Source organism: Rhinoraja longicauda, chromosome 3 (assembly GCF_053455715.1).
Source record: "Rhinoraja longicauda isolate Sanriku21f chromosome 3, sRhiLon1.1, whole genome shotgun sequence".
NCBI lineage: Eukaryota > Metazoa > Chordata > Chondrichthyes > Rajiformes > Arhynchobatidae > Rhinoraja > Rhinoraja longicauda.
The window spans coordinates 16405660-16424578 of NC_135955.1; the positions used below are offsets into that span (position 1 = coordinate 16405660).

The window sequence follows — 18919 nt, forward strand, 5'->3', positions numbered from 1 at the left end:
AATGCACCCGGTGCTCGAGATGTCCCACGTCCCCACACACTAAACCGCAGAGCAATGATAAAAGACTCTGCCTCTCATTCAATTCTCTCGGCTGTGAAACGCAGCCCATAAATCACCCGCTTCCTCACAGTGAGGCGACCATCAAGCTTCGATGTCTACTCGCTGTGTTTTGTTGGAATCCTCTCTTTGTCCGACAGGTTGACTAATGGCAGAAAACCAGCTGCTTTATTGCCCATGCAGTAAATCAGTGCGCTGGCTTGTCCAATTTAAACTCTGACGGATACTCCAGACGTGATCTGATACCAATGCTCCCTCAACACTGCTCCTGGCCTCAGCCTCTCCACGGGCTCAGCAGCACTGAGCCTTGCTGGCGGAGTTACAGCAATCTCAGGTTCGATCCTGTTTAGTTCTGCTTGAAGCTTACATCTTGTCCCAGTGGCCAGGATGAATGGCTTTGATTTCTTAAAGGCTGTGCCGTCTCCTGCTTCTTCTTCCTTGCAAATTCTTCCAGCATTTCTCAGGTGTGGCTCAGGTGGTAATACCCTCGACTCCGAGTCTTTACCTTATGGGCTCAAGTCGTATCACAGAGACCCCCCGCGTGTTAAAAAATGCATGAAAAACCTCCGGTGCAGCGCTGAGAGAAGGCTGCACTGTCAAGGGTGTTATCTTTCGGACAGAACATAGAACAGCACAGGAAAGGGCCCTTCAGCCCGCAATGTTTGTGCCGTACATGATGCCAAGTTATACTGATTTCATCTGCCAGTGAACCTTTGTAATTTTGTCGGCGCCAAAATGTGGCGACATTTCTGTACTGCCTGGGTAAAGTCTGCGACGAGATTTTATCGGGTTGTATGCAAAACAAAGCATTTAACAGTGCCGAGATACATGTGACAATAAAGTATCATTGAATCATCATCGCATCATTGAATTGAATCGTTGAATCATTATACGTGATCTATGTCCCTCCATTCCCTGCCCTTCCATGTGCCAATCCAACAACCACTTAAACTCCACTATGGTACCTGCCTCCACCACCATCCCTGGCAATGCGTTCCAGGCCCCCACCACTCTCTGTGTGAAAAACATGTCCCGCTCATCTCCATCAGACTTCCCCCTCTCACCTTATAGCCGTGCCCTCCAGTGTTGGACTCTTCCACCCTGGGAGAATGGTTCTGACTGTCTACCCTATCGATGCCTCTGGTGATTTTATTTACTTCTATCAAGTCTCCCCTCAAACTCTGACTTTGCACAGAACGTGGGTGTTAGGCAGATACTTTGATCCCTCTCAGGTGATGTAACCAATTCAATGCGACAACTTCAAAGAAAACGAAGAGACTTTTCCCTGGAATAAACATAGAGAGTGCTGGAGATACCCAGAAGGTATAACGGCGTGTGTGGAGACTGGGTGGCACAATGGCACAGCTGGTAGTGCTGTTGTCTCACTGCGCCAGAGACCCGGGTTTGATCCCGTACTCGGGGGCTGTCTGTGTGGAGTTTGCACGTTCTCTCTGTGACCATATGGGATTTTTCCCGGGTGCTCCAGTTTCCCCCCACGTCTCAAAGACATGGTGCTTTGTAGGTTAATTGGCCTCTTTACAATTGGCCCTAATGGGGCACCCATATTGTACTGGACCACCCATATTGATGCAATGGCCAAGAAAGCACATCAATGCTTCTACTTCAGGAAGTTTGGCATACCCCCAACAACTCTCAGCAACTTCTACAGAAGTGCCAATGAAAGCATTTTATCCTGATTGATGGTTTGGAAGCAGCTCCATCCAAAACGGCAAGAAATTGCAGAGAATTGTGAATGAAGTCCAGACCATCACACAAACCAACCACCCTTCAATTGACTCCATTTACACCTCACGCTGTCTCGGCAAGGCCACCAGCAAAATCAAGGACAGTCACTCCCTCTTCTCCCCTCTCCCATCAGGCAAGAGGTAAAGAAGTGTGAAAACACACACCTCCAGGTTCAGGGGCAGTTTCTTCCCAGCTGTAATCAGGCAGCTGAACCAATCTACCACCAACTAGAGAGTGGTTATGAGCGACTATCTACCTATCTTTGATCGGACGTTACTGGACTTTATCTTGCACTAAACGTTAAACACGTTATTCCCTTTATCTTGTATCTGCACACTGTGGACGGCTCGATTGTAATCAGGTATAGTCTTTCCATTGACTGGTTAGCACGCAACTAAAGCTTTTCACTGTACAATAAAACTGCACTGCACAATACACTGCACGTGACAATAAACTAAACTAAACTAAAATCATATTAAATCTAAATTAACGTGAAGTGAGTATTGATGAGTTTGGCACCCATCACCCACACATCATCTACACTAATCCCACTTTATTCTCCCACATTCCCAGCGATCCATCCCAAATTCTAACACTCAGCTGCACAATAGAGGGAATTTACGACGGCCAATCGACCTGCAAACCTGCAAATCTTTGGGATGCTGGACAAACCCGGAGCATCCTGAGGAAATGCACACATTCACAGGGTAGATGTGCAAATTCCAATTACACAGCTCTGTAGATCGGGTTAGGCCCAAATCACTGAGCTAGCGAGACATGTGCTCTACTGGTGGCTCCATTGTGTCTTCCCCAACTTCAGGTAACCTCACCCGGGAGCGAGGAGTCAGAAGTCTTAATTCAGAACAGTAATGTTTGCAAAGAAAACAATTGCTGTGATGTGGTAGCCATTTTCAATTTAGACTTTAGAGATACAGCGTGGAAACAGGCCCTTCGGCCCACCGAGTCTGCACCGACCAGCATTCACCCTGTACACGAGCACTTTTCCTACACATGAGGGATGATTTACAATATTTTTACTCAGAGGAAACCCAGAAAAAAACCCACACTGTCACACGGAGAACGTACAAACTCTGTACAGACCACATCCATAGTCAGGATCAAAAGTTGTAAATTGTGGAATTCTCTGCCTCAGAAGTCAGTGGAGGCCAATTCTCTGGATGCTTTCAAGAGAGAGCTAGATAGAGCTCTTAATGATAGAGGAGTCAGGGGGTATGGAGAGAGGGTGCAGAAACGGGGTACTGATTGTGAATGATCAGCCATGATCACATTGAATGGCGGTGCTGGCTTGAAGGGCCGAATGGCCTACTCCTGCACCTATTGTCTATTGTCTATTGAAATGGGGTGACTGGCACTGTGAGGCAGCAACTCTACCGCTGCGCCAATGTGCCGCCCGCATTTGCTGTGTTTGGAAATCTAGGACCCAAGGCAAATAATCTGGGGCCATAAAACACAGCACTCCAGCTGGGAACATTAAATTCAATTGATTAATAAAAACAGTTAGAAAAGAAGATGGAAGGACTGAGAGTGACCGTGAAATTACTGGATTGTCATAAAACCCCATCTGGTTCACAACTGCCCATTAGGGAACGGGAATCTTGTCCCTAACTAGTCTGATCAGCATGTAAACCCACATCCACTGAAAGCTGGCTCACTTTTAGAAGGTTTTGTTTTTCAGTGCTTTATATCAGAATCCTTTTCTCATCTGTAATAAGTCGCTTCATCGCTCTCCACTTCACTCTTACCTGCTCCAGTTCAATATCCTCAGCTAAATCCTTTGCACTCAGCTCCCTCTTTACCCCATGATTTTCCAACAGGCCTCATGCTAATCCCAGGCAAAAGGTACAGATGCTGGAAAGCGCGCACCACCAGACTGAGGAACAGCTCCTTCCCCCCTGTAATCAGGCTTCTGAATGGTCCTTCCATCAGCTAGGGTGCAGTCCGTTTCACCTCTAACCCATCAAGGACATTAGACCTTGCTTTTGGAACTGATGCGGTGAGTCTGACATCGGTGGTGGGGAAATTGCTAGAAAAGATTCTGAGGGACAGAATCAGTCTTCACTTGGAGGATCGAGGGTTAATTAAGGATAGTCAACATGGCTTTGTTAAGGGAAGGTCGTGTCTGACTAACTTGATTGAATTTTTTGAAGGGGTGACCAAGGAGGTAGATGGGGGTAGTGCAGTGGATGTGGTATACATGGATTTCAGTAAGGCTTTTGACAAGGTCCCACACAGGAGACTAGTCAAGAAGGTAAGAGCCCATGGGATCCAGGACACCTTGGCAAAATGGATAAAAAACTGGCTTAGTGACAGAAGGCAGAGGGTGATGGTAGAAGGGTGCTTCTGTGACTGGAGGCCGGTGTCCAGTGGGGTGCCGCAGGGATCGGTGTTGGGTCCCTTACTGTTTGTAATCTACATAAATGATCTGGATGTCAACGTACAGGGCATGATCAACAAATTTGCAGATGACATAAAGGTAGGGGGGGGTGGTGAATAGCGAGGAAGGGATCTGCAAGCTGCAGGAAGATATCGATGAGATGGTCAGATGGGCGGAGCAGTGGCAGATGGAATTTAATCCTGAAAAGTACGAGGTGATGCACTTTGGCAGAAATAACTTGGAGAGGGAGTACACCATGAATGGAAGGACCCTAGGGAAGACAGGGGTACAGAGGGACCTTGGAGTACAGGTACACAAGTCCTTGAAGGCAGCAGGACAGGTGGACAGGGTGGTCAAAAAGGCATATGGGTTACTGGCCTTCATTAGCTGGGGCATCGAATATAAAAGTAGGGGGGTAATGATGGAATTGTACAGAACACTGGTGAGGCCACAGCTGGAGTATTGTGTACAGTTCTGGTCACCATATTATAGAAAGGATGTGATAGCTTTGGAGAGGGTGCAGAGGAGATTCACTAGGATGCTGCCAGGGATGAAGGGCCTCGGCTATGAGGAGAGACTGGGCAGACTGGGGTTGTTTTCCCTGGAGCAGAGAAGGCTGAGAGGGGACATGATCGAGGTGTACAAGATCATGAGGGGCATAGATTAGGTAGATGTTGGGGAACTTCTTCCACTGGTGGAAGGTTCAACAACGAGGGGACATAGATACAGGGTAAGGAGAGGGAGGTTTCGGGGGGATGTGAGAAAGAACTTTTTCACCCAGAGGGTGGTTGGAGTCTGGAACTCACTGCCTGGGGTGGTGGTGGAGGCGGGAACACTCACAACGTTTAAGAGGCATTTGGATGGGCACTTGAAATGCTACAACATTCAGGGCTACGGTCCAAATGCGGGAAAATGGGTTTAAAATTAGACTGTGTTTGGTAACGGGCGGCGTGGACACGATGGGCCGAAGGGCTTTCTGTGCTGTAGGACTCTATGACTCTATGACTCTATTGCTGAGAACTATGTTCTGCGTAAGAAAGAACTGCAGATGCTGGTTTAAACCATAGACATATAAAGTTGGAGTAGCTCAACGGGACAGGCAGCATCTCTAGAGAGAAGGAATGGGTGACGCCACCAGAGTTGTTGTCTGTCCCGCTGAGCTACTCCAGCTTTTTGTGTCTCTCTTCAAAACGATATTCTGCACTCTGGATCTCCCCCTTTGCTCTGCCATTTATACTTGAAAGCTTTTCACTCTACCTTGGTACACATGACAACAATAAAGATAACCTAACCTAACCTCCATATTCATGAACCGTGATATTCCGTACAGTTATGCCGATATTTACATGTTAAATTATGATCCAAAGTTTGAAGATAATTAGAGTGAATTCATTCTGAAGGGCTGATAGTGACCTGCATGTGAAAATGGCCTATGTATTAAGTCGGATTAAATGATTGGTCAATGTTAGGTCTGCGGCCTTAATGCATCTGTATCTGTGACCTGCTCATTGTACTCTGATGGGGCAGTTTCTGTATGACAGGGTGGAATGGACAAGTTAACATTCGATTCAATTCGACATATTAAGATTCGATATTCGATTCCCATTTAAATATATCAATAAATAAACCAGGAGATATGGAAGTCCTGCTACCACCTCTTTTTTTCCAGCTCTCTCCCCTCGACTACCGTCAATCTGAAAACGGTCCCCAACCCAAAATGACATCTGCCCATTCCCAACACAGATGCTGCCTGACTCGCTGAGTTCCGCCCACCGAGCCAGTGATCACCAGGACACTTGTTCCATCGTACACACTAGGACAATTTTATCAAAGCCAATTAACCTACAAACCTGCACGTCTTTGGAGTGTGGGATGAAACCGGAGCACCTGGAGAAAACCCACTTGGTCACAGGGAGAATGCACAGACTCCGTACCGACAGAACCCGCAGTCGGGATCGAACCCGAGTCTTTGGCGCAGTATGGCAGCAACTCTACCACTGCGCCGCCTAGGATTTAAGATTCCAACATCAGCAGCTCCGTCTGTCTCAGTCCGAAACCACACTTTAAAGTACCACAACCCAGATGGCTATTCTTGATGGTGGTTTGTGACGGGGTAAAAGGTTTATCTTACTTTTTGAAAGGTGTTGAAAGATGTTGGTGGTTAGAAGGACCTGGTTGTCCTTATGGACAGCAATCCACCCCCCCCCCCCCCCCCCTCCCCCCCGCCAAGCGGAAGGTTTATTGCCAGTTGGACGTTATTAGATTTGATGACAAGCCGAGAATCATCTGATTCCAATTATAAAAGGTCCTGGTGAGCTCCCATCTGGCTCCCCTACTGAAGGAAGGATATCTTACCATCAACACAGTGCAGCGCACTACACCAGACTAATTATTGAGAAGGCGTGTGGATCATACGAGGGAACATTAAGCAGACGGTGCCAAATGAGATCAGAAAATTGAGAAATGATATCAAATACAGGAAAAATACTGGAAGAACTCAGCGGGTCAGGCAGCATCTGTGGAGGGAATGGACAGATGGATGTTTCCTCAAGAAGACCACCACCATCCCGGTGCCGAAGAAAAGCAAGACCTCATGCCTAAACTACTGCCGTCCTGTGGCCCTGACATCCACCATCGTGAAATGTTTTGAGAGGCTAGTTAAGGAACGCATTAAATCCAGTCTACCAAGTGGCCTTGACCCACTGCCTATCGCCACAACACCTGGTACTGCCTGGTACTGCCTCTCACACTGCCTTGAGGACATAAAATGTTGGATGGCACAAAACTTCCTCCAATTAAATGAGAGCAAGTCTGAGGTCATCCTATTCGGCCCCCCCCCCGACTCCATCAAATTGATAACAGGCAGTCTTGGAAGTCTATCCTGCCTAGTCAAACCGCATGTCAAAAACCTCGGCATGATATTTGACTCTGCATTAAAATTTGATAAGCAAGTCAACGCCGTGGTAAAAGCCAGCTTCTTCCAACTTCGAACCATAGCTAAAATCAAACCTTTCCTCCAATTCGACGAAACAGAAAAAATCATTCACGCTTTCATTTCCTCCCGCCTAGACTACTGCAACTCCCTATACACTGGGATCAGCCAATCTTCCCTGTCCCGCCTGCAACTGGTCCAAAACACCGCAGCGAGGCTCCTGACGGGTACCCGTAAAAGGGACCACATCACCCCGATTCTGGCCTCTCTCCACTGGCTCCCTGTACGGTACAGAATCAACTTCAAGCTCCTCCTATTCACGTATAAAGCCCTAAATGGACACTCCCCCCCCACATCAAAAATCTTCTAACCCCCCTCTCTAACTCCAGGTCCCTCAGGTCGGCCGACTTGGGGCTACTCACTATCCCGCGGTCTAGGCTTAAGCTCAGGGGTGACCGCGCTTTTGCGGTTGCAGCTCCTAGACTGTGGAACAGCATCCCTCTCCCCATCAGAACTGCCCCCTCCATCGACTCCTTTAAGTCCAGGCTCAAAACCTATTTCTACTCCCTAACGTTTGAGGCTCATTGAGGAGGCGCTGTGAACTGTTTGCGTGCTACTGTATGTTTCATTTTTTTTCCATTGGAACCTAATCAGATGTACAGCACTTTGGTCAACGTGGGTTGTTTTTAAATGTGCTATACAAATAAAATTGACTTGACAACATGTTTTGTTCTGGCATTTTCTGTCTTTCAGTCCAAAAAAGGATTTCAACCCGAAGCATCACCTATTCCTTTTCCAGAGTCTGCGTCGACCAGCGATCACCCATACACTAGTTCTATCCTACACACTGTGAACAATGTACAGGAGCCAATTAACTTGGTGGCCCAGCACTTTAACTCCCCCTCCCATTCCCAGTCTGACCTCTCTGTCATGGGCCTCCTCCAGTGCCATAGTGAGACCCGCCGGAAATTGGAGGAGCAGCACCCCATATTTCGCCTGGGCAGTTTGCAGCCCGGTGGTATGAACGTCGACTTCTCCAACTTCAGATAGCTCCTCTGTCCCTCCCTTCCCCTCCTCCTTCCCAGATCTCCCTCTATCTTCCTGTCTCCACCTATATCCTTCCTTTGTCCCGCCCCCCTGACATCAGTCTGAAGAAGGGTCTCGACCCGAAACGTCACCCATTCCTTCTCTCCTGAGATGCTGCCTGACCTGCTGAGTTACTCCAGCATTTTGTGAATAAGCCAATTAACCTAACTGTTTCCAACCCGAAACATCACCTACTCATTTTCTCCAGAGATACTGCCAAACCCACTGAGATACTCCAGCATTTTGTGTCTATCAACCTATCACTTGTCCATCTTTGTCCCACCCCTACCTCTCTTTTCCAGCTTTCCCCCCCCTACTGCAATCAGTGTCAAGAAGGCTCCTGGCCCAAAACATAGCCTGCCCATTTCCTCCCTAAATGCTGCCTGGCCTACTGAGTTCCTCCAGCACTTCGTGTTTTTCTCCAGATTCCAGCATCTGCAGTCTCTTATGTCTCCAAACTTCTTACAAGGTTTCTAGAAGACACAAAGTGCTGGAGTAACTCAACGGGTCCGGCAGCATCTCTGGAGAAAAGGAATAGGTGACCTTTCAGGTCGGAACCCTTCATCAGACTGAAAGATAGAAAAGGCCAGAACAAAACAAGGCCGGCAACAGATGACCTCAGGAAGGGTGGAGTCCACAATGGCCCATTGTTGGCTGGGGAAGATGTGCTAACGGCAGGGAACGACAAAGATGCGAACAGTGGAACTAGTAAAATGACTAGTGTGGGTACAGGGGGGATGGGGATTGATGGGGGAAAAGAATGCAGGAATTACTTGAAATTAGAGCAATCAATATTCATACTGCTGGGTTGTAAGCTGCCCAAGCAAAATATGAGGTTTTGCTGTTCCTCCACTTTGTGTACGGCCTCACCCTGACAGTGGAGGAGGCCCAGGACAGAAATCTCAGTGTGGGAATTGAAAGGGGAGTTAAAATGTTTGGAATTCTCTGCCTCAGAAGGCAGTGGAGGCCAGTTCTCTGAATGCATTCAAGAGAGAGCTAGATCGAGCTCTTAAGGATAGCGGAGTCAGGGGGTATGGGGAGAAGGCAGGAACGGGGTACTGATTGAGAATGATCAGCCATGATCACATTGAATGGTGGTGTTGGCTCGAAGGGCCGAATGGCCTACTCCTGCACCTATTGTCTAACCGGGAGATTGCGTGGGTCAAGGCAGACTGAGCAGAGGTGTTCAACGAAACGATCACCCAGCCTGCGATTGGTCTCGTCGATATATAGGAGCCCACACTGGAAGCACCGGTTACAGGAGATGAGATTGGAGGAGATGAAAGCATACGTCTGCCTCACCTGAGAGGACTTTCGGGGTCCCTGGATGAAGTCGTGTGAGGAGGTACAAATTGAACAATGGACAAGAGATGAGGGGCTGAGCAATCTGCTTGTATTTCTGATGTTCTTACGGAGCCAGACTTCCAGATAAAGAACAATCAGTGAGGCTGTCATATCCTCAGACATGTTAATGGGTTGTCTGCAAATTGGAGGTGTGTGAAGCTGTGAGTCTGCTTGCATTATCTGCTATTTTCTTTGTCATGTTCTGCCATTTGTCATGACCCGACTAGTTCTGCATGGTGTGTGGCCAGGGTAGTTAATAATCACAGTGAGTGCTTGAGAGGCTGCGATTCTCAGTTAACATGTAAAGTTGGCTGGAGACTGTGATCCCAACAGATAATTACAGCAGCCATCGGCTTGTCAGATTTGTCGTAAAATCACCACCAGTGCACTCTGCAATTACCACTGCACCGCAACTAGGCTGCTGTGGGAGTGCAAGGACAATCGCTAAAGGGTTAATGGTTCAAGGTGAGTTGCAACCCATTGAGGGCGGCACGGTGGTGCAACGGTAGAGTTGCCGCCTTACAGCGCCAGAGACCCGGGTTCGATCCTGACTGCGGGTACTGTTTGTACATAGTTTGTACGTTTCCCTGTGACCAGTGGGTTTTCTCCGGGTGCTCTGGTTTCCTCCCACATTCCAAAGACATCAGTCTGAAGAAGGGTCTCGACCCGAAACGTCACCCATTCCTTCTCTCCCGAGATGCTGCCTGACCTGCTGAGTTACTCCAGCATTTTGTGAATAAATTGTAAGTTAATTGGCTTCTGTCAAACGTCTCGTGTGTGTAGGATGTGGAACTGGGAAAACGTAGAATTAGTGTCGGATGATTGGTCGGAGCGGACTCAGTGGGCCCAAATGCCTGTTTCTGGGGTGTATCTCTAAACTGAAATCTATTTGTGACTGTGAATCTCCTTCCAATGTACAACTGAAAGTGGGATAACATAGAACTCGTGTGAACGGGTGATTGATGATCAGTGTGGACACGGTGGGCCGAAGGGCCAGTTTCCATGTTGTGTCTCTGAGCTAAATTAAACTGAAATGTTACAAATTTAATGTAATGAAGGTGTTTGCACTGATGTTCAAATCATTAAGAATTCTTGCCATTAAATTGCTAAACATGCCGTAATTCTTTTTGATCAGTAATTCCAAACCTCCTTGACGTGGCTTCCTCAATTGAACAAGTAAGTTCAGTTTAGTTAGAGATGCAGCATGGAAACAAGCCCTTCAGCCCACCGAGTCCATGTCAACCATTGATCACCCATTCACACTAGTTCCATGCGATGTTAACATATGATGACGGTTTGACGCCACTGGGCATGTGCTTCCTGGAGTTTAGAAGGATGAATGATTGAAACTTACTGAATAGTGAAAGGCCTGGATAGAGTGGATGTGGAGAGGATGTTTCCACTGGTGGGGGAGTCTAGGACTAAGATCATAGCCTCAGAATAAAATAACCTACATTTCGAAAGGAGATGAGGAGGAATTTCTTTAAGCAGAGGGTCATGAATCTGTGGAATTCATCGTCACCGATGGTTGTAGAGGCCAAGCCACTGGGGAATTTTTAACATGGAGATTGACAAATTCTTGATTAGGAGGGAGATGGATCAGCCATGATTGAATGGCGGCGTAGACTTGATTGGCCGAATGGCCTAATTCTGCTCCTATGACTTATGACATGAACGTCTTCCTACTGCAGTGGCTGACCAAAGCTCTCTCTAAGAGTAAATAGAGATGGGAAGTAAAGTCTTGCTTAGCTAGAAATGTCCGGAGGATGTAAATATATCAAAATAGGTGTCTGGGGAGAATTTCTTTTGATTTGAAATGGACTTTAGCTCATCTTTAAAAATTAGAGAGGGAACTCAAAACATGCTTCTCTCCTTATTTTCTTTAGCAGTTGACCTGTAGAATTTATAGTTCTTGTAGTCCATACCTGAGCGCATGAGATCCTCCTGAATACTCTGATAGTTGTGCCAGTCTATCCTCTTCAATCCGCCCGGCCAGCCGTAGGAACGGTCTACATTTGGGATGAATGGGAACCCCTGGAAAACATCAACAGATCATCACATTTATTTACATTGTTTTTACATCTCGCTATCAACCAGATTGAGACTTTAGACCTACAGAGTAAAAACAGGCCCTTCGGCCCACAGAGTCCGTGCCGACCTGTGATCGCCCTGTATACGAGCACTATCCTACACACTGTGGATATGGGGAGAAGGCAGGGGAATGGGGTTAGGGGAGAGAGATAGATCAGCCATGATTGAATGGCGGAGAAGACATGATGGGCCGAATGGCCTAATTCTACTCCTGTTCCTTATGACACTGAGGACAATTTACAATTTTACAGAAGCCAATTAACCTACAAACCTATACGCCTTTGGATTGTGGGAGGAAACCAGAGCACCTGGAGAAAACCCACCCAGACTGAAGAAGGGTTCTGAACCAAAATGTCACCCATTCCTTTTCTCCAGAGATGCTGCCTGACCCCAAGTTACTCCTGTCGGAAGAAGGGTCCTGACCCGAAATGTCATCTATCCATGTTCTTCAGAGATGCTGCCTCACCTGCTGACTTACTCCAGCGTTTTGGCTCTTTAGCCCACTCCGACCATCAATCACTCTTCGTCTACGTTTTCAAAGTTATCCAACTTTCACATCCACTCCCTCCCTACATATTAGGGCGCTACTGTTTCAGACTCAAATAACCTACAAACCTGAATGTCTTTGGGAAGTGGGAGGCAACCAAAGCACCCGGAGGAAACTCAGGCGGTCACAAGGAGGCATTGCAAATTCCACAAACAAACAGACAGCACCTCAGATCAGACTCGAACCGGGGGTCTCTGGCGCTGTGAATCAGCAGGTCTACCAGCTGTGCCACTGCACCAGTTTTGCTGGCGGGATCTTGCTGTGCGCAAATTGGTGGCCTATCACACATCACGCTTCGTATGTTGGCCGCCTTCCAAACCCACTTCAGTGGCTGGTACGTGCTTCAAGCAGACACGAAGCTGTGAAATGCACTCGTACAATAGGCCTCATCAGCCACGCTGAGAACTGGAGGGGAAGCAAATAATCCTCACCCCTGGGGGACACAGGATGTAAATTCACAAGGTGTACGCCAGCCTTGTTATGTGCTTATGGCACCAATGCTGACCTCATGCGTCCTTGCTGGTAATCGCTCAACCACAGAGAAATAAGCCTTCATTCATTCCAGTCACAACATTCCTCCGCAATGGTAAACACTGGCAACGGTGGCACGGTGGCGCAGCGGTAGAGTTGCTGCCATACAGCGCCAGAAACCTGGGATCGATCCTGTCTCCGTGTGCTGTCTGTACAGAGTTTGTACATTCGACCCATGACCCGTGTGGGTTTTCTCCAGGATCTCTTGTTTCCTCCCACACTCCAAAGATGTACGGGTTTGAAGGCTAATTGGCTTGGTAAAATTGTAAATTGTCCCGAGTGTGTAGGGTAGTGCTAGTGTGTGGGGATCACTGGTCGGCACAGACTCGGTGGGCCGAGGGGCCGAGGGGCCGGACTGTATCTCGAAAACCAAAACTAAAAAAAAATAAAACTTTTCTCAAATTGCCCTCTTTGACTTTATCTGCCCTGGTTAACTTCCTTTCCATGGTTCAATTTATAGACAACCTCCCCTTGGGGGACATCAGATGCTCCTGAGTTTTAATGCACTCTGCAGCTTTCTGAATGAGCATGCGAACCTTGCAGTGATGCAGAATCGATAGTAAATGCAGAAGAAGGAACTGCAGATGCTGGTTTACACCGAAGATAGACACAAAATGCTGGAGTAACTCAATGGGACAGGCAGCATCTCCGGATAGAATGAATGGGCCCAAAGATGCTGCCTGTCCCGCTGAGTTACTCCAGCATTTTGTGTCTATCTCTGATAGTAAATGCATTCTGTCTCACACGTGCACACCCCTTCACCCTTTGGTGTTGCGCACCATGTGTCCATTCCAGGTTTTAATTACAAAACTGATTTTTCTGGTCGATTTGTTACACCACTGTCGACTCTTCCAATCTGGGCTTGTTGTGTGGTTTATACAGAGAAGACGATGACAGTCTGTTAATTAGCAGTGTAAGAAAATAACTGCAGATGCTGGTACAAATCGAAGGTATTTATTCACAAAATGCTGGAGTAACTCAGCGGGTCAGGCAGCATCTCAGGAGAGAAGGAATGGGTGACGTTTCGGGTCGAGACCCTTCTTCAGACACCCGAAACTCCAGCATTTTGTGTCTACCTTCAGTTTAAACCAGCATCTGCAGTTTTTTTCCTACACATATAAACCAACCTCCCTTCTATTAACTCCATTTATACCTCATGCTGCCTCGGCAAGGCCAGCAGTGTAATCAAGGAAGAGTCACATCCTGGCCATTCCCTCTTCTCCCCTCTCTCATCAGGCAAAAGGGACTGAAGTGCGAAAACGCACGCCACCAGATTCAGGGACAGTTTCATCCCAGCTGTTATCAGGCAACTGAATCGTCCTACCACAACCCGAGAGCAGTCCTGAACTACTATCTACCCCATTCGTGACCCTTGGGCTATCCTTGGTCGGACTTTGCTGGCTTTACCTTGCACTAAACATTATTCCCTTATCATGTATCTATACACTGTAAATGGATCGATTGTAATCATGTATTGTCTTTCTGCTGACTGGATGGCACGCAACAAAAGCTTTTCACCGTAGCTCGTTACACGTGACAATAAACTAGACTGAGCTGTACACCTTCTTTTCCACACTTATTTACTTCAAGAGTGTTTTATTGTCATCTGTCCTGAAAAGGAACAATGAAAGGCTTTCGTGCAGCAGCACAACAGATTTGTAAATGTATCACCCATGATAAACAACCAAAAAAAGTTCTGCTGCACGTATATATTAAAAAAACGAATAAATAGACAAGAGTAGTGCAAAGTAAAAAATAATGTCCCCAAGTCTAAGTAGTTCGGAGCCTATTTGGAAGTTGTAGCGTTTAATAGCCTGATGGCTGTAGGGAAGCAGTTGCTCCTGAACCTGGACATTACAGTTTTCAGTTGCCTGTACCTTCTTCCCAATGGTAGGAGTGAAATGAGAGTGTGGCCAGGGTGGTTGTGGGTCGCTGATGATGCTGGCTGCCTGTTTGGGGTAGCGACTCCTGTAGATCCCTTCGATGGTGGAGAGGTCAGTACCTGTGATGGACCGGGCAGTGTTCAACACTTGCGTTGAAACTCTCAGGGTGAAGTCATGCTGTGTAAGGCGGAAATGCAGGCGATGGATTAAACCGAAGATTGACACAAAAAGCTGGAGTAACTCAACGGGACAGGCAGCATCTCTGGAGAGAAGGAATGGGTGGCGTTTCGGGTCGAGACGCTTCTTCAGACTGGCTAGGGATAAGGGAAGTGAGAGATATAGACGGTGATGTGGAGAGATAAAGAACAATGAATGAAAGATAGGCAAAAAAGTAACGGTGATAAAGGAAACAGGCCATTGTAAGCTGTTTGTGGGATGAAAATGGAGAAAAGGAATAGGTGATGTTTTGAGTCGAGACCCTTCTTCAGACTGAGAGTCAGGGGGGAAAGGAAATGAGAGGTATAGACAGTGATGTGGAGAGACATAGAACAAAAAAGTAATGGTGATTAAGGAAACAGGCCATTGTTAGCTGTTTGTAGGGTGAAAATGAGAAACCAGTGCGATTTGGGTGGGGGAGGGATAGAGAGAGAGAGGGAATGCCGGGGCTACCTGAAGTGAGAGAAATCAGTATTCATACCACTGGGCTGTAAGCTGCCCAAGCGAAATTTGAAATGCTGGTCTTCCTATTTGCGTTTAGCCTCACTCTGACAATGGAGGAGACCGAGGACAGAAAGGTCTGCGTAGGAATGGGAAAGAGAATTAAAGTGTCCAGCAACCCGGAGATCAGGTTGGTTCACGCGGGCTGAGCGAAGGTGTTCCGCAAAACGATTGCCCAGTCTGCGTTTAGTCTCGCCGATGTATAAGAGTCCACATCTTGAACAACGGATACAGTAGATGAGGTTGGAGGGGGTACAAGTGAACCCCTACCTTCACTGGCAGGGAAATGGATTAACATCTCTCCCTAACCAACAACTCCTCAAAATGATTGTGACTAAATTTGCACCTCGGCTCATAGACTTGAAGAGAGCACACCACTTACTGTTGGATCTGTAAGCCTAGTTTGCACAGTGGTGCAGCTGGTGGAGCCCAGTTTGATCCTGACCTCGAGTGCTGTCCGTGTGGAGTTGGCATGTTTCCCCTGTGGCCGCGTGGGTTTCCTCTGGGTGCACTCATTTCCTCCCGCATCCCAAAGACGTGCGGGATTGTGGGTTAATTTGCCTCTGTAAATTTTCCCCAAGTGTGTTGGGAGGGGATGAAAAAGTGGGATAACATAGCACTAGTGTAATGGTCGACATGGGCATGGTGGGCCGAAGGGCCTGTTTCCATGCTGTATCTCACACAGGTAGGTGCTGGCTATTTGGAACCAGCTGCCAGAGGAGGTAGTTGAGGGATGTGCTATAACAACATTTAACTGACAGTTGAACAGGTACGTGGATAGGAAAGGCATTTAAATTCCTATCACATTAGCCTTTTGTCACATCAACTGAAAGCAATGTTTACATCAATTAAAAATTAGTTTTGAAGTTCACCATGGGTTCTAGTCTTTGCAATAGAAGCAGAAGGTGCTGGAAGCAGCAGATAAGCGATATGATAAGATGAGAGGAATAGATTGGGTAGACGTACAGATTCTTTTGCCTAGAGTAGGGGAATCAAGAACCAGAGGACCTGGGTTTAAGGTGAGGGGGGAAAAGATCTAATAGAAATCTAAGGGGTAACTTTCACACAAAGGGGATATAGGGATATGGGTCACCTGGGGGAAGGTGGGACCAGTGTAGATGCGGTATGTTGGTCAGCATGGGCAAGTTGAGCCGAAGGGCCTGTTTCCATGCTGTGTGACTCTAAGACACTAAACTAAAAGGCTACCGAATATGTTTCCTACCTGAGCTGAATCAAACCATGTTTAGAAGAAGTAGAACAGTTTCCAGTTTGCTTACCAGTCAGTGTCTGATCTTTGAAAGGTGAGGGCTGGGTGAATTGTTAAAATAAAACTGTACTGCAACTTTGTGGTTGACAGTCAATTTGGTGGAAATGCGTGCAGCATGCAGCTGTGAAACCAGCTGTTAATGGCTCTACCTCCAGCAACCGAGAGGTCATCTCAGAACGCCCACACTGAATCTTAATTAGCTGGGAGTGACAGTGTGATTTATAATATGTGTTGTATGTTTACTTTGTTGGCTGCAGCTTTTTAACGATTGAGACGTGAAATTTTTTATAAAGCTTCATCTTTTACTTCTTGGCACAACGGAATGTCCTGAACTGGGGAATCATGAGAAGCAGAGTAGGAAACGAGGCTGTTTAGTTCTCAAGCCTCTTCCACTTTTCAGTGAGGGGGCTGCACGGTGGTGCAGTGGTAGAGTTGCTGCCTCACAGCGCCAGAGACCCGGGTTTGATCCTGACAATGGGTGCTGTCTGTATGGAGTTTGTACTTTCTTCCCTGTGACCGGGTGGGTTTTCCCCGGGTGCTCCGGTTTCCTCCCACACCTTCAAAGACGTGCAGGTTTGGAGGTTAATTGGCTTCGGTAAAATTTTCCGAGTGTCTGTATATGGGGTGACCGCTGGTTGGCGTGGACCCAGTGTGCCGAAGTGCCTATTTCGACGCTGTATTTCTAAAATCTAAAGTACAATATGGAACAAGAACAGGCTCTTCGACCCACAATGTCAGTACTGGACATGATGCCAAGACCAACTCTCCTCTGCCTGCACGTAATCCATATACCTCCATTCCCTACATATCCGTGCCTATCCAAAAGTTTCTTAAATGTCACAATCATATCTGCTCCACCACCCCCCGGCAACATGTTCCAGGCTCTCACCACCCTCTGTGTAAAAAACATACCCAATACATCTCCTTTAAAGTTTGCCACTTTCATCTTAAAGGTTTGCTTTCCAGTTTATTAATTTAGAGATATAGCACGGAAACAGGCCCTTCAGCCCACCGACTCCATACCGACCAGCGATCCCCGCATGTTAACACTACCCGACCCACACTAGGGACAATTTAAACTTGTACCAAGCCAATTAACCTGCCTGTGCGTCTTTGGAGTGTGGGGGGAAACCGGAGCACCCGGAGAAGGCCCACGTGGTTACAGGGAGAACGTACAAACTCCGTACAAACAGCACCCGTAGTCGGGATCGAACCCGGGTCTCCGGCGCTGCAAGTGCTGTAAGGCAGCAACTACTGCTGCACTTAGTATTTGCTATTTCCATCCAAGAAGAAAAGTTCTGACTTTCTAGTCTATCTATGCCTCTCATAATTTTATATACTTCTCACAGACCATTGAACTCAATTCCAAATATCTGCCTTTTGCCACATACCTATTAATACCTTTGGGTTACAAAAACTGGTGATGATTCTGTTCCTGTTCACTTTTGGGAAACACTTTTGCCTGTGCCAGATGGTTTGACTTTGTCCCACTCCACACCAGTTCACAACAATCTAGGTGAGTACGTAAAACACAAAGTGCTGTAGTAACTCAGCAGGTCGGGCAACATCTATGGAAGGAATGGACAGACAACGATTCAGGTCAGGAGCCTTCTTCGGGCCCGACCTTAAACGTCACCTGTCCGTTCCTTCCACAGATGCTGCCTGACCCGTTGGGTTACTCCAGCACTTTGTGCTTTGTGTCAGCATCTGCGGTACCTTGAGCCTCCAATCTAGGTTGATAACCCACTGCAATACAAACAGAAAGCTGCACACTAGAAGATGCAATTTTTCAGACACATCCTTGTTTGCTCTGTTTAGAGATACATTGTGGAAACAGGCCCCTCATCCCACTGAGTCCACGGTGTCAATCGATCACTAGTTCCGTGTTATCCCACTTTCGCATCCTACACATTAGGGGCAATTAAAAAAAGCCAATTAACCTATAAACCTCCACGCCTTTGGAATGTGGAGAAAACCCACGCGGCCACGGGGAAATCGTACAAACTCCGTACAGACAGCAACCGTAGTCAGGATCAAACCCGGGTCTCTGGCGCTGTGAGGCAGCAACTTTACCAGCTGCGCCATTGCCGTTAGTGTGACACAAGAAATTCTCCTCAGTAACCAACACTTTCCTATGCAACAGATTCTGTGTATTCGTCTTCAGTCTGAAGAAGGGTCTCAACCCGAAACGTCACCTATTCCTTCTCTCCAGAGATGTGGCCTGTCCCGCTGAGTTACTCCAGCATTTTGTGATTATTTTCTGTTTAAACCAGCATTTGCTGTTCCTTCCTACACACTGTGCATTTAGCTGATCTATTCCTCT

General features: G+C 47.2%; 1 protein-coding gene across 2 annotated transcripts in view; it reads right to left on the reverse strand.

Annotated features, from left to right (window-relative positions):
• The window catches only part of galntl6 (polypeptide N-acetylgalactosaminyltransferase like 6), an 801537-nt gene that overhangs the window by 507237 nt on the left and 275381 nt on the right, over window positions 1-18919 (reverse strand). For both annotated transcript variants that reach the window (XM_078396864.1, XM_078396865.1), the window contains one exon: window positions 11486-11594. In XM_078396864.1, coding sequence (XP_078252990.1) covers window positions 11486-11594 — 109 coding nt within the window. The remainder of the gene's footprint in view (window positions 1-11485; window positions 11595-18919) is intronic.